Here is a 22,954-nt window from a genome sequence, read left to right on the forward strand (position 1 = left end):
AGGTAACTGTCAAAAACATCGAACGCGTTAGTTGTAAAAGAAATTGACTAAAAAGTGTTAATTGTGTGTGTTTAACACTTTACGCAACTATTTTATATTCAGTAAGCTTAAATTGAACATTATTTTAATCATTATGTATTTATCAATTTGCATGTTTCTTTATAACTGCTTATTTGAAACGAATTCACCATAGCTCTAGTGGCGCAATTGGTTAGCGCACGGTACTTATAAGACAGTAGTCGTGAGCAATGCCGGGGTTGTGAGTTCGAGCCTCACCTAGAGCATTTTTTTTTCTTCTTATATTTTAAATAGGTGATGTAAGGAATAAATGTCAGAATAAGCAAATTAATAGGTTTGGAATTTAGTTTAATTATCACAATACTTTTATTTATATAAATAAGAATTTATTAAATAGTGTTAGAGGGCTGACTCATAGGATTTGCCTGAGGTGCCGTAGCCTCACGTGTGACAAGTGACACAGCGTTTTGCAAAACTTGTTTCCTAAGAAAATTTGTAGTTGCTGAACTTATGCTTTCATTTGAACCCACTTTACATTTAAAATACCCATACAAATTAGCCCCATTAAGTACCAACGATATCATTACGAGTAGCTAAAACAAAATTATGAAACTCCCAGCTTCTAGGAAAGATAAAAATTACCATCCACTTTAGTTTTAAACGAAACAAAGCAATTAAAAAAAATACCACCCACAGCAGTGGAGTTAAAATCAGAGCCATCCAAAATATTCTCGCCTCTTTCTCATTTATACGATTCTGCAATTGGCCCTGAAATGGGCCAAATGTTGATTCAGTAAACTAAGCAAATAAAAGCCAAATGGAAAAACTAAGCAAGCAACTAAAACCTTTCGTGATTCAAAGACCCAGTGTGACTTTCCGTCATCATCCACATAGTTCCACCATCGCAAGCCAACCATCAAACGTCCTGTTATGTTTTTGACTGTCCAAAAATCCATTGACAATAATAAAACTACTGTTACAAAGCTTGTGATAAAACTATCACTGAACCATTCACACAACATATATGTTACTATAGAGGCCCCCCGAAAGGCTAAGTGGAAAAACGTTACATAGGGGTGTCTGAAAAAGAGACTGTAGGAATAGTCTTTCAACTTGTAGTTTCAAACTTACTCCAGGGTCCCTTTAGCGCCGATACCGTCCAAATCATTACCAAACGCGACTGTGTCATCCTCTAATAAGGGCAACTAAAATTAATTTAGTTTAAACTAGGGCAATTTTAAAGCTTTGAACTGTTCTTACTGTAGCAGATGACATGTTTACAGCTAATAAATTAAAATGTGACAAATGGACAAGACAAGACAAATCCCCAAATGTCAAATCTGTGTATGAATACGATTCATCATACGACCGAAGTGTTACCGACCCGAAAAATTATTAAATTAAACTTTATTAATAAAAAGACATTCACTTATTTTATCATCAAGACATATCTTGCCATAACAAAAATTTATTATCAATTATCAAACTGAAATAGTATTAATTGTGAGCGAAAACTTATTTGAACGCAACCACATTGGCAGAATTTCTGGCGATAAAATAAAATTCCCCATATTTTCAAAAATTCAAATTCAAAAAATGACAATGCAGCAATGCAATATTTAATGTCAATCTTAATCTACAACTTGTTTATTTCATAATTTAATTAATCCAAATAACTTTCCTCCACAGGCTGGAAGCTGGCACGTTTTTTCCTCCATTTCTGTCTCTACGCCTCCACAATTCTCCAAGCAGTGTCTCCACCGGATTTCTCTTCCTTTACCGCAACTTACACTACATGGGGACCATTGAGTCCATTTATCCCATCGTCTTTTTCTATGTCCCGTCCCTGAACATGTCTTGTGGCTTGGTTCAAGTCGCGGCTTTGGTAAGTGTCTCACAAAGTGCCGAAAAGCCCTTTTAGTATTAATCATCGTATCTCTTTTTCGTTGGTTCATTGGAGAAGCAACTTTTTCAAGTAGTCTACTAAGCGTTTGTGTGATGTCATTAAAATTTAAGTGATTTTTGTTCGTGTTCTTAATGAATAAGGCTCTATTAAAAACATCATTTTTATTGCTTACAAATGGTCTTACACTATCTTTTGATTGCGGGAAGGCAATTCGTTGATACTCCTGGAGAGGATTCGCATAAATTTGAAAGTTATTTCTTCCGGCACTATGAAAACTTTGTACTAACAACGTTGCTGTTACAGTTATGTATAAAGAGAACAATACCATTACACAAGTACACTATTGTGACAAATTTAGATTGACATTTTGGTTTCAAATGTTTTATAAAATGAGTTACACTAACTATTTTTTAGATTATATCGTTGCACATTGGGTACAAAACGCTAGTTAAAATACAGGATGGCAATTTTTGGACAATTAGCTGCGCTTTTTGCTGAATATAGATATACAAAACCAGGCGGTTACAACAGCTAACGCGAAAATTGACATCTTAATGGCGTAAACAATCAAAATATTTAGTGCTACATGCTATTAAGACGAACATACCTATTAAATTTTGACTAGTTTTACTAAAAAGTAAGACCGCAGAACTTATCTTCAACTAATCTGAATGTATCAAAGTCCAGTCTTCTCCAGAAAAAGTTCAAATGTCAGTCTTGAAGTGAAGTTTTAGCCCTGAAAGAAGAAACTCAGGTATATTAAACAATTTGTTATAATTTTTCAATGTATTTATTGAATATCCATAAAATTCTTGAGAAAATATTAATCAATCACAAATAATCGGCGGTCCAGATATAAACAAACTTCAAACCGATTGTCACATTCTAATTTTAAATCATAGTAACAACACAATCAAATTCATATTGTCGACGCAGTTATAACAGCATTTCGTAGGCACTTAAAAGGAATGTGTAAATAAGGTATAAAATCCTTAGAAAATTTTGTTTTTTTTTTTCTGAAGATAGAAAAATTTTATAAATTGGTAAAAATGCATTATGCATTAATTTTTTTTTTCAATAAGCACCCTGTAATTTGATTTAAAAAATCAATGAGACGTACCTACTGTAATTAATGATGGCTACAAAAGTTTTCCGATTGGACGGTAAAAAACTTGTGTCAACCATCACTCAACATCAAGTCTTATATGAATCCACACATATAAAACTATGACCATTCAGTGAATGCGAAACCAACTCAACATATTACGATTACCCCCAAATTATTAAACTTTTGACGAATTAACAAAAAAGGAATGGTTGGCGGTAACCTCTCAGTCTTTTTCTTACCCACTCGTTCCACTACAAGTAATATTTTTCTTCTACACTCTCGATACAGCATATATACCTACTTACACAATGATTAAAAGAAGTGAAACGCAATTAAAAGTACTCAATTTAAATGAAATGAATCATAGAAACGATTCATGTTGCAACAATTTTATGAATTAGACATGAATCGTTCCAAGAGGCGAATACTCCAGTTGTTGCTAAATGGTTTTTAATGTTAATCTTATCCGAATGGTAATAAATTAGTAATGAAAATGTTAAAATAAACAAAAACGGCTGCAGATGTGTGATGTAGTGACGTTTTAATCGAAAAGCTTTCAAACAAGTACTTCGATGTATGGTAACATTAAAAACATTTACTCGGCAACAACATGAATCGTAAAGAAAAAAATTTTACGTAAATAAATATTACAAAAAAATCGATACATCCTCAATAAAACATAATAGATAAGACAATATTTTGATATGTAATTCAGAAACTGTGATATACCAAGAGCCCGTTTCTTATTACAACTTTCAAATAAAGTTCATCAGTGCTACCAAAAACAGTTGTGACTAATATACATAAAATTTAAAAACTATAACGTTGAACTGGGTACGTGATCGAGAAACTCTGATAACCAATCAAAAACAGCTCTCACCATAATAGACTTAACACACATGTCTTGGTTTTTTGTTTAATTTTTAAAATAAAAATAGGAAATGAGGCCCCCGCCCAAAACAATAGCGCCCGCTATAAATAAAGGTTTGTATAGAGACCTCTTCAGTTGTGTCCACTGCTCGTTGGCTTGCTGTCGCCGCTTCATGTCTCTCACTTGGGCCTCTAACTTTTCTTTTTGCTCCACACGTTTACGATGCCTCAACTCGGACGCCGACAAACTAAAATAACTCATTAACTCACTAACATCTCTCCAATTGAACAATGTTACCTCTCCGAAGGGCTCAAAGGCTCCGAAAACGGACTATCGGAACGCAAATCTTCCAACTCATCTTCACTAGAGCCCTCTTCTTCATCACCGGGAACTACAGGCAACGGACCGGTTGGAATGTACTACAATAAAAACGCCACTGAAAATAACTAGAGGAAAATTTGAAGTCGCCGACGTACGCGAGGGAATACCAACTTGTCGTCTGGATTTACAAAACTAATTTGTCTCATAGAACGTAACAGCATTTTTTAGTGTTTTACTTATAATTTAGCTTCATTTCTATCAGACATTTCAAACGATGTCAAACAGGACAGATGAACTGTCTCACAGTACTCAGTACAGCCCACTTTACCAAAAATAAAGTACCATTTTTGGGTCAAAATTTTATTGAAATAATTTGATTTCACAAATGTTAAGAGCCGACTTACCTCATCACTATCGCCACTTTCGTATATAAACTCGTTCAAGGAGGTACTTTTGGGGATGTTTGGAAGAGGTCTGTCTAAAGGAGTACCGTTTTGTTTCTTCAGACTGTCTAATCGAGGTGGTGGAAGAGGCGGAGGTCCGTCATCATCCGAATCAGATGCTACCCCGTCTTCCGGTTCATTATCCATGATTTTATGATTTTCCTAATAATTAAAACATTTTGCCTTTCAAGTTACATCATTGGAATTTAGTTAAAATTTTTGGGAAGGATAGTTTAAGGATGAGGTTTCTAAAAAATTGGAAAAATTGGAAAGGATTTTTCTTAATACCACCTACCGTTGGACTCGAATCTTGATTGAGTAGTTGTTTTGCACCTTCAATGATTGCTTGATATGAAAACCTTAGTTGCTCGGGCGTCTGAATCAGTCCCATGCGATAACTTCGCATTTCACACAAAATGTCTTTTACATCTACGGAATTTAGACCAAATTTTTCCATCTGAAACATAATTTTTGGCCCATTATTTACGCCAGAGTTCAATTGGAAATGAAAATGAAGACAAAGCAAAACATGTAAAAGGTTTTAATGTTGTTAATTTCGTTACCACCAATTAAAAATTATCAATTTGTAGTAAATTACTACTAAAAACATTAAAATCAGAGCTATAAACCATGAAATAATGACTTGTATTAATTGGTTCCAAAGCAGCTGTGAACTATTTGCTGCAACAAGGAAGACAATTTTATTACTACATCAATAAATTTATTTTACAAAATTTAAATAATTAATTATACATTTTGAATTCATAGCCAATGGACCTTGTTTTACCATCAAACAATTCTTTGAAATTGTATTATCTCTGAACATACAAATATAATTGTTAATATTCGATTAATACACTATTACGAAGAACGGTGGTCTATTTATAATTATGTAGATAATCTCGTTAATAATTTGTATTTGGGAAAATATTTATCTGTTCTGGGAACATATTCTGATAAGTTGAGAAAATACAGTTAAAAATACCTACAAGCACTAAACAGGAATCAACGAGACAAAAAGTGCCAGATCTCCCAATTCCAGCCGAACAATGCACCACAGCGGGTCCAACGGTGGGTTCCAGAACCCCGGCGTCTCTTACTTTCCTCAGGAACTCCAAGAACGCAGTTGGCGAACTTGGGACCCCAAAATCGGGCCATGTTGTGTAATGAAATTGTAATATATCTCGGGATTCCTTCGTATTAATATCTGTCAATCTCAATACTCTTTGTAAATAATATGAGTGGTCTTGATGCTCTACATATTCCAGAGTTAGTCCCACATCTTCCATTGTCATGATATAATCAGGACCGACTTTGGAAGGCCAGTACTGGTAACATTTCTCTTGTTTTTTCTCAACGAGTTTGTTGAGCATTAGGACTGCCTTGCTGTGCTGCTCCCAGACCATCAGCCAAAAGTGGCTAACGGTGTTGCACAGGGGGCCCTGCGTGAGAATGTACTGTCTGTTGGCTTTTTCCACTTTTATGAGATTTGCGTTGATGTAGTCGGTGGTGCCGCGTTTGAGGACAATTCGGCTGTGGTCGTAGGGACTGACGTCTCTATACCTATTCAAGTTTTTATTTTGTGGTTTCAAGGCTTCCGTGTATGGACTGCTGTTTTTGATGCACTCTGAGCGTATTTTCTGGAAACAAACGTCGGGTTATCGTAACAATAGAAGAGTGCAAAGACATGATTCTGGTTTTAATTGCTTAATTGTTGGTAATTTAACTGTGAAATCTTATGAGTCAGAACCGGGAAATTCTTGAGCAACCAATGCTAAGACTTGATTATACACTACACAGCGATGATTTATTATTCAAATAGGACTGTTTAATCGTTGGAAAAATAAAAGAGAGCATGAAATACCTGAAAAATCGCCGACCACTCATTTTTTGAGTTTAACTTCGAAAATTCCGACTCGATATTATTGCCCGATGACATTTTACAAATTTACGTTCCTCCGATTGAATTACTGCAAAACAACACTTTAAATAACCGGCATTTATAATTTTAATTTTGGAAAAAAACGAGACAAACTAACTGCACCAACTATTGTAAACGTTCGTTCACCATTTTTAGAAAGAGATAGAGACAGCAAATTTACTGAAATAAACAAGGATAGGCAAATTTCAACTTTCTCGGAAAACAGTTGTCAACATTTGATATTTAAGTCGGTAAAGCAGGATGTTTTAAAAATTATAGCCTGTATTGTTGGTTGCCTGCAAAATACAAATTATTTTAGAAATAAATAAAAACTGGTGTTAGCATTTGCTTTCTTTTAAAATATGTTTTTTATTAATATTAATACTTTTATTCTTCGACACTGTCAAACCCGTTACACTCGTGGTTTAAAAATCCACTCGGTAAAATAATGCGTCCGATTTAAACTCAAACTCGTAGAATAAATAACTATTATTTTATTTCTAGAATAAATTATCAGAAATTTAAAATTAACATTAACATATAAGAGATTTAATGCGGTTTTTGTGTTTTATTTTTATCCCTGATCAAAATAAACAATTTTTAAATAAAAATAAAAAAATTGACTTTTAAGGTTGCTTACAGTTTTTTGTAAAAAAACTAGTGTTATTTAGGCATCAAATTTTTAAACACAAAATTACTGATCTGAAAACTTTTTATTGCTATCTTTGCCACAAGTCTTTCAACAGAGGTTTACAGCAAGAACAAAAAGAAACTTTATTCTAAGTAAAATTTTTCAAAAATTGTCTTCAAAATTTAAAAAATTGAAACTTCAACTTGTTTTCAATTGTCATTAGTTTTTGGATTAAAACTGGATCTCTCAAGACTATCATACTTTAAAACTTCTTTCAAGTCGACAGCAAGGTTTCTTGAAACAACTTGGCTCTTCTTCTTCTATATGTATATTTATTTTATTTAACTCCTCGGAAATTCTTCGGATTCTTCCTGATGATCATCAGCATTACCCAAATCTTCATCACCTTGCAACATCTGACAATTTACTAGGTTGGCTCAGATTCTCTTCCTATTCGCAGGCATTTTTTAATTTATTTTTTCTGACAAATTAGTGTTTTATTCAGTGACATGTGCCAAACACACAAAAAAATTTTTTGACATTAGCAACAGAGCTTTTACCATATTTTTCTGTTTTTTACCCTTGCAAGAATGTAACAAATAAGCCAAAAATGTCCCACCAAAACTTCCTCATGCTTTTATCTCATACTGCTTTAGCTGGGACTGGTATTTACTGTCTACTTCAAATCAAGAACGAAAATTTGTTCTGTCCTCATATCACTTTCGGCGTAATTACAATAAACAACATCATAGGAATGTGTTGGTGTTTAAGTTCATACGAGAGCCGACTCCAAGAAATGTTCAGATTTACTTCCTACTGCCAGTCCCTCTTCGCACTACCTTGTATTACTACTTCAGTGTGGTTAGCTAATGGATACCCAAAAGAATGGAGCTGGGCTTGGACAATAGTACCAATTTTTCCACTACTGTGTTATCTTACTAATTCCGAAATGGATGTGCCACTTATTGACTTACTTATATTATTTAATTTAGTCGGTTTGGGAGTAGTCTCTGTTGTGAAAAATCTTAATTATGGAGTAGCAGCCACTATAGCTTATGCCATGTCGCATTGCTACATAACTCACATCACGCTTTATAATTATGGATTGTGCTTCTTTTCGTACTTTGCGTTGAGATGCATGGGATTTGGGCATGATATTTTGTAAAATAAATGAAATTTTTGATAAGATTTTTTGTTTATATGAAAACAGGTCCTTTAACAGCTACCTACATAATATTCCAAAAATTTTATTGACTTTCAATAAAAAATTATTTATTATCTTAATCTGGTAGAATAATAAAAGTAAAATTATAACGGTACAAAATAGAAAACAACTAGTATATACAAATTATATTTACAATAAATAAATAAATATATAAATAATTTTCTCAATCTACTAAATTAATGTCTATCACACTATTGGTTAAGATGAAAATATTAAGCTAAAATATGCTACAATAATATTATACATAAAAATATCAGATCATCAGTTTTGTCTTCACTTCTTCGTATGTTTAATTCCTTTTGTCATACTGACCGGAGTTTCAAGAATAAAAAATTTAAACTTGAAGAACATCCAAACATCAGTCTAATTTCTTGGGAAAGTCGTTGGGGCATATTTCACCGTTTCTGGACAATGGAATTAACTTTTCTTCACGACTCAAACTGAATAAACTCGCGAATTCAGCCTTCTTCTCTGCATATGCGAGGAAATTATCTAAAATTAAACAGGCGTTTTTATTAGCACACTCTATTAGTGTTGGTATTCTTACCAAATGTAATGTACCCAAGTTTATTTTTGTCTACTTGTTCGAATATTTCAAAAGCGTACTCTTTGTTGATAGCTAATGTGTGAAAAAGAGCTCTGCTGAAGTCTTCAGCGGAAAGGTGGCCACAGCCACTACTGTCATATATCTGCAAAAAATAATCAAAATTATTACAACAGCTATTTCATGTAACTACTTTCACAAATAATTTTACCTTACAAGCTAGTTTAACAGCATCAAGAGTTGTTCGGCTATTTGACAATGCCAACACTCCCAGAAGGTAATCCCGGAAATCGATAGCACCGCTGCAATTCTACAAAAGGTGCAAATTGAAATGTTAGCTTGTGTTTTGTGTTATTTTACCTTATCGTAGAGTTTAAATAAATGCTGAGTACAATGATCGTTTGGCGACAAATTCAATAATTTACAGAATTCAGTGAAAGTCACTCTGTTGCAATTTTGACACAATATGTTTGAGTTGAGTAAATTTTCTTCCACGTTGGATTGGTGCAAACTAAAAATATTAGTTTTATTTGAGAAAAAGTGGGCAGAAATATTGTTACTTTAATCTGTGTCTCATTTTCTGTACTTCAACCAACGACGTGGAATTTGGTAGATTCATTTCTTTAGCTCTTGCCATCAATTTACAATCTCCATAGGTATAATCCGAAACTGGGACCCCCAAAGCCCTTAAAAATAAATTTATGTTCTAGTTTTGTACAACTTGTTGAACTTACTTGGCCATAACAGCTCGAACATTATTTGCAAACAACTTCGGGTCTTTCTTCTCCTCTTCACTAGGCCGATATACCGGCAAAAATTCAATTTCGCAGTAACTGTAAGGTTGGGTTAAGGTTAACCAAAGTAGTTTCAACCTGAAAACCTTCAGTTAACTCTAATTTCCAAGGGATTTGAGACATACGCGCTGGGTCCTTCCCAAGTCCATGTCACAGTATCGAGTTTATTTGGATATCGGATGCAAACAGGTTGGATAGGAACGCCTGGATAAAACGCACCTGGCTTGAATGTAATCAAACACGATCTATTTGTACACGTTCCTTCTGGGAAAATTAAAATTTGTGGCCAATCCAGGTCAGAGGTTGCCCTACTGATGATCTCTTTGATCGTGTTTTGACGCGAGTCTGGATCGTCCCTCCACACATAAACAGGTTGTGTGAAGTTAATCAACTCTGTAAAAAAAACAATGCAAAATCTAAACCGCTTAGACGAGAGACAGCGACCCCGAAAAACTAATTTGCTTTCTATGTGCAATTTTTGAAAATAAAAAAAAACCAAAAATTACATACTTCCGATGTACGGATTTGTACCGCTCTCTCGTCTAACGATGATGGAGGGAAAGCCAGTGGCGTAGATAATTCCTCCATCCAGAAACGTGGAATGGGGGGCTATCACTAGTATTGGGGCTTCGCTGCGACTGGCTTGTTTGCCTTTTATCACAACATTCATGCCGCCAGCTCGATACGTACTCTTGCCCAAAAAGCACAAAATTGGTGTCAATTTCCTGAATTAAAAAAGCAACCAAAAAATAACAAACGTACACACAATTAACACAAAGCCTGGTCCCATAGAAAGCAAAGTTAGTGTATGGTAAAGGATTTTAGTATGTGAAAATGTTAGTTACGTACTCCCGAAAAAAGGTATAGATGCTGTTTCTCCCTTAGCCACAATCGAAGGTCCCCCCATATACACCATAGCAATACTATCCATGAAAGAAGAATGAGGTGCTAAAGCCACTACAGGTGCTGCTGAACGATTCGATTGTTTTCCTATCACACGGAGTCGAAATCCTCCGGCGACGAATAAGCACCGGATTAATTGAGCCGATATCTGACGTACTGTACTGTCCAGAAGGATTAAAATAATTAATAAGAGCAGTTGAAGGCAACCCAGCTCGTCTTTTCCATTGAAATTTTCGGAATTTTCAATTGCATTCAGACGAAGAAAGTAGCGAAAAAGTCATAAATTCGCCAGCTTTCAAACGTAGTGATTGTTGGATGTGTTCCAATTAATTTATTATGTAAATAAATTCTGCGATTTGTCGAGGTGCACGTGTGTGGATTTAAAAATAGAAGCTTTCTACAAATGCAATTAAAGTATTATTTTCATTCAACCATTTTCCTTAGTCCTCAATATTATTTTATCCTCATTCATATTAAATCATTTATGATAAATAATTCTTTCTCGTAAAGCTTTACAAAAAGGGAAGGGTAATAAAATTAATTCGCAAAAAAACTTTTGAGTTTTCAAATCAACAATTAAGTATGGCAAAAGCTAATTGTTTAAAAAAAAAATTGTTGGTAGAACAATTTATGATAAGGAAAAAGTTTCGATTTTTATTAGGAATAGAGACACTTAAGTTTTTTTCTTCCAATTATTTCTGTATCTATAAGACATATTAATCATCAATAATATCATTAAATCGATTTAAAAAGTTTTGTCAATGCAGTATTTTTAAATCACATAAAAATCAAAATAAAAATAACAATTAAACGTTATAAAAATTCAAGAAGAATCAAGTTGTCAAAAACCTTTAACTCAAGAAGAAAAGTTTTACAGAAATTTGAAATAAACAATAGACGTACATCACATGAGATTGGTTGTAAATGCAAATAATGGGTTGAAATAGATTAGAAACACGCCCTGACCCTTTCCTTCTAAAGTGGATTGGGTTGAATACAATTTAATGAAATAAGAATTAGAGACTAAAAGTAAAATTTTAAGCAATTGAGTTTTTTTATGAAGCTTTTAAAACAATAAAAGCAATTTTATGTGACATTTTTACGAGTTTTGAATTACATAAACTATTTTTTAAATTTTCAATTTTTAAGTAAGTATTATGAATAGATGATCATGAAAAGAAGAGCGGGTTTTAACGATGAGTATGCAAATTGTTAGTTAGAATTACGGTTARAACACAGTTATCACTCTAATAATAATAATCATTAATAAATGTGTTAAATGCTCTACTTTAATAATAGAAATTAATTAATCTATATGAAGTACTTTAATTGGAAAATTAGACATCAAATTTACTGATTTTCAAAAAATCATTCATCCGTTGTGTGAATAAAATATCATCAACCTCACCAAACTGTTAGTTGACAATTTAACAATGCATTAGATTTCTCCAATTAAACTAATAGTTACATACAATAAAGTGAAAACTGCGATACACTGATGATAATGAAATAATCAGTTTTGCCGCAATAAGTAATTAGCACATCTACAGCGTTAGTATAAAAAGGGCTTTTCAATTTACCTTCTCCATCCTGACAAAGGTTTAGCTCGGAGGTCCTCTTCTGTCAGTCCCCAAAGTCCTATACAGGCTAACAACCACCCGGATATTAGCAAGAAACAGATTATCGAAACTCTTATCGGTAATAAAACTACTGTTAACACTGCGGTCTGAAAAAAAAGGATGTTACATATACCTTTTACAATTTCGTTTACAATAACGTAAGTGTTATGTGTCGCTAAAACAAATGAAGAAAACGAAAGGGGAGAAATTAACCAGACTAGAAATCATGACATAATTATGGACACATTTTTATGAGGACAGTTAAGAGAGATTAATGCAACTATACAGGTCAAGATTTGTGTTAAAAGAAAGTTTCGTAACGGAACTTGACTACAATATAAAGTCTACAATCGAAACTCAAAACGGTACCTGATTCTCATTTAAAATGAAAGCTGTTTGTATTAGATTGCTTCAGAATTTTGATGGCAAATTTCTACGAATTATAATATAAATGTGGAACTATTGCAACTAAATTTAACGATAAATAAATGAAACAAGACTATTTTAATAACAAAATATTAAATTTATTCACAAATTATTAAATAAATTGTACAATCCCACTTGCATTCTTAAATTAGGAAATAATTTGAAAAGAATTTTCCATTTTTTAAGATTCTTTCTGGAATCATTATTATACGAATAAGTACTGGTTTTTTTTCGAAACGTTTTTGCAAAATTGTGAAATTGTTCAAAAGTGTACATGTCACTATGTTTATTTAAGGCATTCTTCCTATAATTTACTAGATTTTTTTATTTTGTTATTTCTAAACGTGAGAAAATTTCTCCCAAGGGTCCGCGGACTACAAGTTTTAAGAATTACTGACTTACATTTTTTTGAAAATTGTTTGCAACGTTTTGTTCTTGCTGTAGAATTTTGAAAGTAAAAAATAGAAACTTTTCTCTAATTTTTCTCTCTCTACAGTTAGTACAAATTGTTAGGATACTTATGAATATGTACTTAACCGATTCTTTTCTTTAAGTAAAGAAAGTAAATACAATTTTTGTAAACATCATTAGGAAGGAAACACTTAAGTCGGAAGAAAGTATTTTTATCTCATAATAATTTCTTATAAATTAATTTGAATAACTACTATTTAGAACCGTCACAACAAATTTATAATAACTATTATTATAATAATAATTATAATAAGATTAATTACATAATAATTATAATTATATTAAATTTATTATAAGTACATTATCTGTATAAACTTCTATTTTTCAATTTCGAAGTAGAAAAAAATACATCTGATATTTGATTGATATACAGGCTGTTTCACATAACTTTACAAGGCTTGCGCCTAATGTACGCACCCAAATATACAAAAGTCACAAAATACTAGATACAAAAAATACACTTCTAACAATTTAATTTTTGGAAACCCATGACAGTAGTTGTCAAACTAATCATTGTTTCATTAATAGTCATAAACTCTAGTTTTTAAGAAACAATTATCATTTGTCTATCAAGAAACGGCAAGAATATGATTCTAGCTAACTAAAAACGTTTTTTTAACGTAATTTTTTTAAAGGGTGAACAAACTAGAGAAGATAATTCAATTTTTCAAAATGTGTAATCGAGTTCGTATCGGAATATGTATTACTGATTGCATCTTACAGGCGCAGGCCTCGTAAAATTATGTGAAACACCCTGTATATTTTAATATTTGCAGAAAGAGAAAGGGTCTAACCGGTGGAAAATATAAATAACTTACATACATCTACTGATTCATGTGTGACACAGTTTTCCATACTCATACAAAATACCTTGAATAAATATTTACACAAAATAGCACATTACACCCACTTAGTATTATAAAACCATAAACCTAAATATCAACAAAAATAATGAATGAAATAAAATAAAAAATTATACAAGGTAATTCATAAGCGTGCATTAGTTTTTGAATAGAGAAAATAATAATATTTGTGCAAATACATTGTAGATGTCATAAGTTATAGTATAATGTTGATAAATTATACAATTAAGTCTGTTTAAAGAATAAATGAAAGGCATTYCATTACATTACAAAAACTATGAATGCATTCTTTAAGATTAAGTATAAAAACACGCCTTTGGGATAATAGACTAGACTTTTAAGACGCAGTTTTAAATGCAGCTACTGGGATAAATTTAAATATCACCATTAGGACACCAGACATCCTAAATATCTATTGATTGATTTTTTTTTAATAAACAGACTTTAATTTTTTTGGAATCATATGGAAAAAGTTTTGTTTGTAAAACAATTCAGGTCATTAAATTAAAAAAAACTTTTTCTTTTTAAAGTCTATTCTGGGGTCAAAAAAGTGTAGTCCGGTATGGAATCGATAGACTAATTATTTATTTATTTATAAGCCTTGCACGAATTCCATAAACATGATACAATTTCACTCAATAACAATAAATTTTTTATTGTTTTATACATCCATATAAGATTACCAGAAAGTGAAAGCTTTGGTGAAATGTATCGTGTACCTACCTATGATGTGAAAATCTATTCAAATAGAAGAACACGTGCACACGTTTGAATTCTTATTCAACTAAGACAAACTAAAATGTTTGCTTTTCATAATACCTGGATAACAGTAAAACAGCTTATGGTTTTACAAATTCACTTCCGTAATATAAAACTTAGTAAAATTGAAACTGTCCTATTAATAAAAAAATTTAACTAACAACTCATTAAAAATAAAAGCTGGGTGGTAAGTGTATTTTTGCCTATCTGTAGCAAAACTGCTTCAAAAACTTGCCAGAAAACAATTTTGTTAATTTATATTAAAAATAAATATTAATTAAGCATAACTAATCAATTGACCAAGTCCACATTTCTACCTGCATGTTAGGTAATAGGATTTTATTACTTCGAGTAAGAAATATTTCATTTTTGCTTACATATGCAACATAATAGAGTTGCGTAAAGATGAGAAATGGGACAACAAATCACACAAAATAAATCTCCCTGCGATTGTGGGTAAATAAAAGTTGACTCTTTTATTGCTTCACTTAACTAATTAATTAAAAGTAGGATACCTTTCTCACTTTTACAATAAACTTTTGGTGAATAATTAAGTAAAACTAGAAATTCGACCAAGATTTTTTTTACTAGTTTTAAAACTGAAAGTTTTAAATCATTTGGTCATTGGACTTATAAAAGAGTCCTTTTGTCAACTATTCATCACACATCTCCCCCTTTTTTAAGCCATCTTGAGAATAATAACCCCTCTGAGAAGACTTCCTCCAGTGAATTTCACTTCATTGGTTTAAAAGCAAGTTCACTAACAACGAACCTCTCTTGCGTTTCGACGGAAGAAAGCAGTAATGACATACTAAACTGACATACATTTTATATTGTATCTCTTGTACAGACTTTATTCTTAGGTTTTGGTAACTGCCAATAAAAAAGTGAAAATTGTATGGAAAATCCTGAAAATTTTTAATGTTTTTTTTTTGTTTTTGTAAACTTTCAACATGTTTGACCCATTTCACTTTCGACTTGAAGATTGACCTTGGGTTAGATTTTTTTTTATCTTTTGTGCAGACTTTGTTATCCTTTTTTTTGATAACGAAAGTAAAGATTGCAGAAATGCATATATATTTTTAATTTGTATAAACTTTTACCAAATGTGTTTGACCCACTTCACTTTCGACTTGAAGATTATTCCTGATTGACCCTCGGTCACAAAAATTTCGTGGAGAAATCCCAGAAACTGTATTTTAATGGCTAAATTGTCATAATAAATTTCTCGAAATTAGTTTATTAACAGGTTGTTCCTAAGATTGTTTTATAACTGTACGATTTAACACTTTCACCATATTCATGTATTTTTTTCAAAGGTGAAATATTGTGATAACCAAATATCTAAACGATCTTGTGATATACATTACAGTTTTTTTTAACGATATGTGAAAGTAGAATTCATTGAAACGATTTAAAAATATGGGATAATGCCAATTGCTTATGTGAAGGTTTTGCATTATTATCTTGCTTAAACTAGAAAAATCATTTTCGCAATAACATGCTTCTGTATTTAAATATTTCCACAAGACAAACGTTTTAAAAGAAAAATGAAAAAACATTCCTACTTTAGGTTTTTGGCCTTTACTGTTTATTTTAGATTTTATTAGTGTTCAACGACATGGAAATATTCCCTCATTTATGAAATAAATATTACAAATGTCAACACTGTTTATTTACATTTGGGAGTTATCAACAAAGGGGGCATTTAATAAGGGGAATTTTCTAAATTAATTTAATACATGTTAAAACCAGTAAACATCTTTGTTACAATATTTTCGTTAAAAGAATAAATAGACGTTAAACCATTAATTTACTTAACGCGATAGACCCCTTCCATCCTTAATTTTTTTGTTTGAATAATAATACTTTGTGTTTATAAAACAAACTTAACAAATTCTAGATACATCAAAATTTCATTACGAAAATAGCTAAGAAAGGTGAATCTGAACCAGGTTTATTTCAATTATTTAAATGACCATCGAGGGTTGCATCGAGTCATTTTGTTAGACATGTGCACGATTGCAATTTTAATTTAATTTTAAGCTTACGCAATAAACAATAAAATGCAAAAATGCTGATTTATCATTAAATTCTGAATTGTTGTACTTTTACGTCTTCATGTGCACTCTAACAATAAAAGAATGAAAAACACATGTGTCAGCGAAAATTTATAACACAATATTATCTAAAAAAAAAAAACTTATGTTTGGTGGTTCTTGATAAAATGAGGATCTGTTGTATATCAAAGAAGACTCACTTTAATTTTTTCGTATGTTGTGTCCAACTCCAAGCGGTGAACGAATGGGTTTAAAAGTTCTTCAGTTAAACTATCATGAGATATTCCAGCTGCTAATTTGCCGTTCATTTTCACAGAGTTTTCCTTATTTTACCTTAAATTCTATTATTTCACACGCTTTAAACTAAACCGCGCGCGATACAGATAACAAATGACATCCCTTCCATGTTGAAACAGAACCAATCGAATGTGAAACTGGTGATCCGAATGAAACACGAACTAACACGAAGATGTGAATCAATAATTTCACTTTTGCGTAGCAGACTGTAGTCTAGAGACATCTATTTTTTCACAAATCAAGAATTCCAATCTTGCTAAAAAATAGTTTATTACAAAAACTGAAGCTACTTTTTGACAAGAGAATAGTTTCGGTTTGTTTTAAAATACTTGTCGAAAAGAGCATTTCAAAATTGCTTATTAAAATTATGTTTTTTAATACATACAATCAATATAAAAGTATGTAATTTGAATTTGGCGCTTACGGCTTAAGTAAAATCACCGCAACCGCGATCGTGGTTTTGAGGTTCGCAACTTTAAATTATCGGTGTGAGAATAATACCACACAAAAATTACTTCGTCTTTTAAGAGGACCGAAAATATGTTTGTTTTTTTGTAATGGATAATACAGAAATTCGAGTACAAAAATATTTAGTTAATTTTTGTAAAGCTTTGCCTCCACATGTGGATTCTTGGAGGTCGGTATTACAGGATTCTGGCAAGCCGCTCCAAAGCTTGACAAATTTGTGTGAACAACAGCGCTCAATTCAAAAGTAAGCCCCATTTTGAATTATATTAATGTAATAAGCATTTTTTAGAGTTACATTATCCAATTTTGAGGATTTTAGAGAGGCACAAAATGTGATACTACATCGAATAACGATTGGAATTGAGGAGGAATTACTTTGCATTAAAAAATTAGTGTAAGTATTTTTTACTATTATAGTATTATAACAGAATGAATGTTTTCTTGTTCTAGGGAAAAATTAAATGAATGTAACATTGATTTAAAAAACAAATTATTAGTATTTGAGAGATCTACATTGAATTTAAATTGGGAGGAAAATAGTGAGTTGATAAGAGGAAATGGATCTCAACCACCTTTAACAAAGTTATTACATTACAGTTTACAGCTCTTGAATTATTTTACTACGAAAGCAAAAGACATTAGTGATAAATTCAAGTCGCTAAATCTAGAAAATGAAAAATCGGTTGAACAATTAAAAAATTCCTTTGATGTTGATATTGATCAAAAGATAGTTAGGAACTTATTGGCTCTAACACAATATGTTGACAATGAAAAAGAAATTATTTGATGAAGTTTTTTTCAATGTTAAATAAACATTATTTTGTACTGATTGCACTTATACAATGTATTTCAAATGTATAAAAAATTAAGAACACCTAGTTTTTAATATCAGAAATAAATAAAAAAAAAAGAAATGAAAAGAAATGTAAGTTGGAAATTAAAAAAAATCAATCACTCGAAGATTTATTATTCTTTTTCTAGATAAAATATTTGTGTATTGTTGGTTGTATAGGTAAAACATTACAATTGAATCTATGGCCAGGTGGAAAGAAAGTTTTTTTTATATTTTGAAAATGTTTTTAACACATCACAAAATTAAATGAATATTTGGTAAATATAAATAAAATTATATAAGCGTCATTCAAAAAAAAGAAATCAAATAATTTTATTTCAGTAGGGATCAGTATAATAGTATAAGGTATAATAAACAATAAAATATGTTTTTTTATTACCAAATTTGGAAACATACGCATTTTTATATGTAAAAGAAAAAATCGCAATCCAGATCCAGATACTCCACAACGTTCATCTACAATTTAAAGTAGATTACTGAAAGAGTGTATACTTTGCGCTTTCCGTTTTCCTTCTTTCTTTATGTTCAGATTTACGCCGCATAGCTGAGGTAGTCTTTCACCTTATAATGAATGAAAATATGCTTCAAAAGAATAAGAAAAAAAGAGTGAATATTCTCGATTGCGTTCGTGCAAACGTCGCGGCGCCGGCGCTAGTATTGATTTGGTTTACAGCATGAGTTTGTGTGTGTGACGCTTACCGACTGGAGGTTGATGCCGTCCTCACCATCCACAGGTACGTAATATAATAAGAATATCTAAATAAAGCAAATACAACTCATTAATTAGAAAAAAACAAGTAGGTATAGCTACAATGTCTACAGAAATGTAATTGAAAAAAAGATATATTTAAACCACGACTTTAAAAAAAATAATTATATAATGTAAACTATCTGTTTTCTTATGCTACTTCAATATACCAAAACAATGCTTTTTAGTGTCGCAATAATTCAAATCCCTTGTCGGCCAAAAAACTACTACATAATTATAGAAATAATGATTTGTCTTATTAATACAAAAGCGTATGTTTTTTAATAATGCGTGTCAAATTTTTCTTTAATTTTCTTTAAAATGTAGCACGGCGACTAAAATCAATTTAATTTTAACAAAATTTCCGAGATGAGGAAACTTCTTTAATATCTTAAATTTATAACCTTCAACGTCCGTTTTGTTTTAATTAAAATGCAGTTAGTAATGATCTCATATCAGATCAATTTGGGTAATTATTAGTAAAAAATTGTTTAAAACATTTTTAATTAAATAGACATGTTCCGATCATCCATCATTCTGCACTTTATGGTTGGTGGCATTTATTAGCCCCGCTCTGAAAATTTTAAAACAAGGGCTTTAAATTAGCTAGTTTGGGTTCAGCATAGATTATTTTCCAATATTTATTAAACTAGTCTTTATGCAGCTGGAACAAAGCGATTTTTTGTTTAGAAGAAAAAAATTGCAAAATTTATATTCTACACTTTACTATCGGACCAAATAAATTTAGTTGCTTTGTAATTAATTGTTATTTAATTATAAAAGAAGTATGTGTTTTGCTTGCACTGCTTGAATATTCTCCTCACGTTTTGTATATATCCTTAGGGATGTGCAATCAATTTGCCGTTTTCCCAAGCCTTCCAAATTTCTTTTAAGGAAAGACATTTCTTTTTCATTTCTTTTTATAATTACAGAGGCTTAAAGGAATTGCAATCTCACTACGTAGATGGCTTTACTCGACATACAAATATATGATGTTTTAAGGAAGCAAAAGATGATTCAATTTAGATATAACTTATATTATGCGAGTAGAACAAAATTATTTAATAATAGGTACATTATTTTTTAACAGCATTTCACGAAGATGAGTTTTACAAAACAAGCGGAACGCGAGTTTTAATAATCGCCTGAATTATAATCATTTCTTTGAAAATAGAAAACTATAGTTTGTCAATTAAGAAAGTTGTTAATGAAATTTTTGTTCCTTCTAACACGAATCTTTAGGCCTTCGGCTCCTGAATTCTCGAGAAAAAATTACTTTCTTCACTTGTTACACAAATAAGTAGGTATTTTAGCGCTGTCAACACAAACTCGAAAAAAAAATTAAAAACAGTAGTGAAAGATTTTTTACTTCTGGGACACCACCATTAAACATTAAAAAAACACAACACAAAACAGACGCGTTAGTTTGCGACTTCTGAAATATTATACAGGGTCGCTAAAAAGTATGGATACAGCTAAATATTTTCAGAGCAGTTTAGCAGAGCACTTTCAAATTTGGAAAACTTACTTATTTTTTTATCAAAGTTCAGACGACGATAGATAAAGACAACATTTACAACGCCTAAAAAAATACATTTTTTAAAATTTAATTAGTTCGATAATTTTCGAATAAAATAAGGTATGTATGTGTTACATCACAGAACTCAGAAAAAAATCTGTTAAATTTGACCCTCCTTGCTATTTAAAAAAAATCAAGTTAGCTATGTATTCCTAGAACAAATGGAGATAGAATTTTGATAAACATCTGAGGCGATGGAATTTAGATACTTTTAAGCATTTACCACATTTCAAAAAGTTTTGATGAATAGTTTTTATAATATTTAACTGTATCCATACTTTTTGGCAACTCTGTATTTGAAAATAAATGCGAGTTCTGACGCACCCTGTAAAATTTTTTTTTTGTACTTTTTTAAAATTTCATAAATCATAGTTGCTATTTCAGTTACTGACAACATTTGGTGAACTGGACCAATGCAACAGATTATTTCTTAAATACAACAAGACATTTTTATTATTTAGATCACTTATCGTTTATGCAGTTGTAATGTTCTTCAAATGTAGCTATTTTCATAAAATTTTCAATTTAGAAGTTTATTCTTTTAATAAATAAATTAAACCAAAGTCTTGTATTTTTACGCGTTGTTGTGCGAAATAAAATTTTATATTAGTAATGAAAGTGCTCATAAACTGTTGTAAAACTGAAACCGATATGCTTTCAACTAGTTCCAATCCTAGTCGACACTGAACGGTTTAAATGGTCCATTTCAAAGTTTATTATTAAATCGATATATCGACACGTAATTGCTCGTTTATGTTGTTCAGCCAACAAAAGAAGATCATCGGAAGGGAAAACAGGAACTAATGTATCATCAAAATATTCGCATCAGCAGTTTCTAAACCCAATATTGTTTTAAAATTCCATCAATCTGCCGTCAATAAAATGACTTTTTAATAGATTTTAGTTCAGTTTTAGTTAATCTAGAATCCCTTTTGCAGCTCAAGATGCCAAACCATAAAGACAATAATATTTAGGATTAAGTAAAGCACTCGAACCGAAATGGCAAACACGGCCCATTTAGTACGTAGACAAAGCTCCCGCGACTTAAACCCCCAACGCTCGGTAGACCGGCTCGAATTGAGGGAAATGCGAGGGCGTCTAGTGGTAGAGAACGGCAGCACATCCAGCTACGGCACCGCGAACGCAGCCTTCGAAGACTCCAGTCCCAACACCAAGATCAAGTCCAGCTGCAGCAGCAAACGCGGCTCGCAGGACGGCAAAGCCACCTTTCGGCCTGAATCTGGCGAGGACGAGCGCGAATCCTGGGACAGCAAACTGACTTTTCTTCTCGCGACGGTCGGCTACGCCGTGGGGCTCGGCAACGTCTGGAGGTTCCCTTACTTGGCTCAAAAGAACGGGGGCGGTGCTTTCCTCATCCCTTATTTCGTTATGTTGGCGGTTGAAGGAATCCCAATCTTTTATCTGGAGCTGGCTATCGGCCAGAGGCTGAGAAAAGGAGCTATCGGCGTCTGGAACCAAGTGTCCCCTTTTCTCTCGGGTAAGCTGGAGTGTGAGAGTGAATTTTGATGACAGGGTTTTATTAGGAATTGGGATAAGCAGTGCAGTGGTGTCATTCAACGTCGCCCTTTATTACAACACGATAATAGCCTGGTGTCTGTTTTATTTCGTGCAGAGTTTTCAATCGCAACTGCCATGGGCGGAGTGCCCTAAGGTGTATTTCCCTAATGGCTCCTACACTTCCGAACCGGAATGTGTGGTGAGTATTAATCTGCAGTGGCGGCTCGTGCTATCAGTTGCGACCTTCTGAGCACTCAGCCTGGGAGTTAACATTTTTTTTATAATAAGAAAGTGGACACTTTTTGCTGTTTATCTTCTCATAATATGTTTTTCTTGACGAGTCGCCACTGATGTCTTGTCTCAGAGGCGGACTGGCAAATTTTTATATAGAGTACTAAGTTGAAATGAGGGCCCAATATACAATACAATAAACATACCAGGTGAATAAAAAGTATGGAACCAAACGTTTTTTGCTTAAACTATTAATTTTTTGGAAAAACTAATTGATGAACGATAAAGTACTTTAAAGATGTGATGTTTTATCAAGAATATAATTTTTCTAAATATTTTTTTGTTTTTGAGTTCTACAAAAAAATTTATTTTTTTAA

At 32.0% G+C, this 22,954-nt stretch overlaps 5 protein-coding genes and 1 non-coding gene across 13 annotated transcripts in view; 3 read left to right on the forward strand and 3 right to left on the reverse strand.

The window, feature by feature from the left end:
• Positions 1 to 13: 13 nt before the first annotated feature.
• LOC123015095 (sodium-dependent neutral amino acid transporter B(0)AT3) overlaps positions 14 to 22,954 on the forward strand; it is a 27,482-nt gene continuing 4,541 nt past the window's right edge. Inside the window, exons 1-4 of one of the 3 annotated variants that reach the window (XM_044414568.1) lie at positions 14 to 101; positions 1,708 to 1,903; positions 21,767 to 22,326; positions 22,373 to 22,545. In XM_044414568.1, coding sequence (XP_044270503.1) covers positions 21,828 to 22,326; positions 22,373 to 22,545 — 672 coding nt within the window. In that variant the 5' untranslated portion in view covers positions 14 to 101; positions 1,708 to 1,903; positions 21,767 to 21,827. Of the gene's footprint in view, positions 102 to 1,707; positions 1,904 to 18,736; positions 18,759 to 18,822; positions 19,236 to 21,766; positions 22,327 to 22,372; positions 22,546 to 22,954 lie in introns of those variants that run through there. The other 2 variants (XM_044414567.1, XM_044414570.1) reach the window with 2 other exon arrangements.
• Trnai-uau lies at positions 193 to 284 on the forward strand. Its single transcript is given in 2 exon segments — positions 193 to 230; positions 249 to 284. It is a non-coding gene; the product is annotated as a tRNA-Ile (tRNA).
• LOC123015098 (uncharacterized Golgi apparatus membrane protein-like protein CG5021) lies at positions 350 to 1,400 on the reverse strand. The gene is made up of 5 exons (XM_044414575.1): positions 1,279 to 1,400; positions 1,150 to 1,223; positions 864 to 1,098; positions 661 to 786; positions 350 to 611 (listed from the first exon to the last, which is right to left on the reverse strand). The coding sequence occupies exons 1-5, from the start codon at positions 1,291 to 1,293 to the stop codon at positions 408 to 410; spliced, it is 654 nt and encodes a 217-aa protein (XP_044270510.1). The 5' UTR covers positions 1,294 to 1,400; the 3' UTR covers positions 350 to 407.
• LOC123015097 (tyrosine-protein phosphatase non-receptor type 61F) lies at positions 1,802 to 6,793 on the reverse strand. Of its 3 annotated transcripts, XR_006413363.1 has the most exons (8): positions 6,532 to 6,793; positions 5,657 to 6,307; positions 4,963 to 5,124; positions 4,629 to 4,829; positions 4,201 to 4,322; positions 4,031 to 4,150; positions 2,109 to 2,660; positions 1,802 to 2,051 (listed from the first exon to the last, which is right to left on the reverse strand). XR_006413363.1 is itself a non-coding variant. In XM_044414574.1 (7 exons), the coding sequence occupies exons 1-7, from the start codon at positions 6,604 to 6,606 to the stop codon at positions 2,636 to 2,638; spliced, it is 1,356 nt and encodes a 451-aa protein (XP_044270509.1). In that variant the 5' UTR covers positions 6,607 to 6,793; the 3' UTR covers positions 2,069 to 2,635. The 3 variants fall into 3 exon arrangements, 2 of the variants coding, with proteins under 2 accessions (XP_044270509.1, XP_044270508.1); XM_044414574.1 differs by lacking the exon at positions 1,802 to 2,051 and having other exon boundaries at positions 2,069 to 2,660; XM_044414573.1 differs by lacking the exons at positions 1,802 to 2,051; positions 2,109 to 2,660 and having other exon boundaries at positions 2,692 to 4,150.
• LOC123015096 (lysophosphatidylcholine acyltransferase) lies at positions 8,555 to 17,280 on the reverse strand. Of its 2 annotated transcripts, none has more exons than XM_044414571.1 (10): positions 17,084 to 17,280; positions 12,266 to 12,411; positions 10,293 to 10,507; positions 9,908 to 10,175; positions 9,723 to 9,860; positions 9,549 to 9,674; positions 9,349 to 9,499; positions 9,200 to 9,298; positions 8,992 to 9,133; positions 8,555 to 8,936 (listed from the first exon to the last, which is right to left on the reverse strand). In XM_044414571.1, the coding sequence occupies exons 1-10, from the start codon at positions 17,189 to 17,191 to the stop codon at positions 8,803 to 8,805; spliced, it is 1,527 nt and encodes a 508-aa protein (XP_044270506.1). In that variant the 5' UTR covers positions 17,192 to 17,280; the 3' UTR covers positions 8,555 to 8,802. The 2 variants fall into 2 exon arrangements, with proteins under 2 accessions (XP_044270506.1, XP_044270507.1); XM_044414572.1 differs by lacking the exon at positions 10,293 to 10,507 and adding an exon at positions 10,632 to 10,846.
• On the forward strand, positions 17,466 to 18,583 carry LOC123015099. 3 transcript variants are annotated; one of them, XM_044414577.1, is made up of 4 exons: positions 17,466 to 17,892; positions 17,938 to 18,042; positions 18,099 to 18,187; positions 18,232 to 18,374. In XM_044414577.1, exons 1-4 carry the CDS (start codon positions 17,738 to 17,740, stop codon positions 18,288 to 18,290), a joined length of 408 nt encoding a protein of 135 aa, XP_044270512.1. In that variant the 5' UTR covers positions 17,466 to 17,737; the 3' UTR covers positions 18,291 to 18,374. The 3 variants fall into 3 exon arrangements, with proteins under 3 accessions (XP_044270512.1, XP_044270511.1, XP_044270513.1); XM_044414578.1 differs by having other exon boundaries at positions 17,489 to 17,892; positions 18,246 to 18,375; XM_044414576.1 differs by having other exon boundaries at positions 17,473 to 17,892; positions 18,099 to 18,583.

The sequence above is a fragment of the Tribolium madens genome, unplaced genomic scaffold, assembly GCF_015345945.1.
Source record: "Tribolium madens isolate multiple individuals breed KSU strain unplaced genomic scaffold, Tmad_KSU_1.1 Scaffold_97;HRSCAF=244;Tcas5.2_LG3a, whole genome shotgun sequence".
Lineage (NCBI taxonomy): Eukaryota > Metazoa > Arthropoda > Insecta > Coleoptera > Tenebrionidae > Tribolium > Tribolium madens.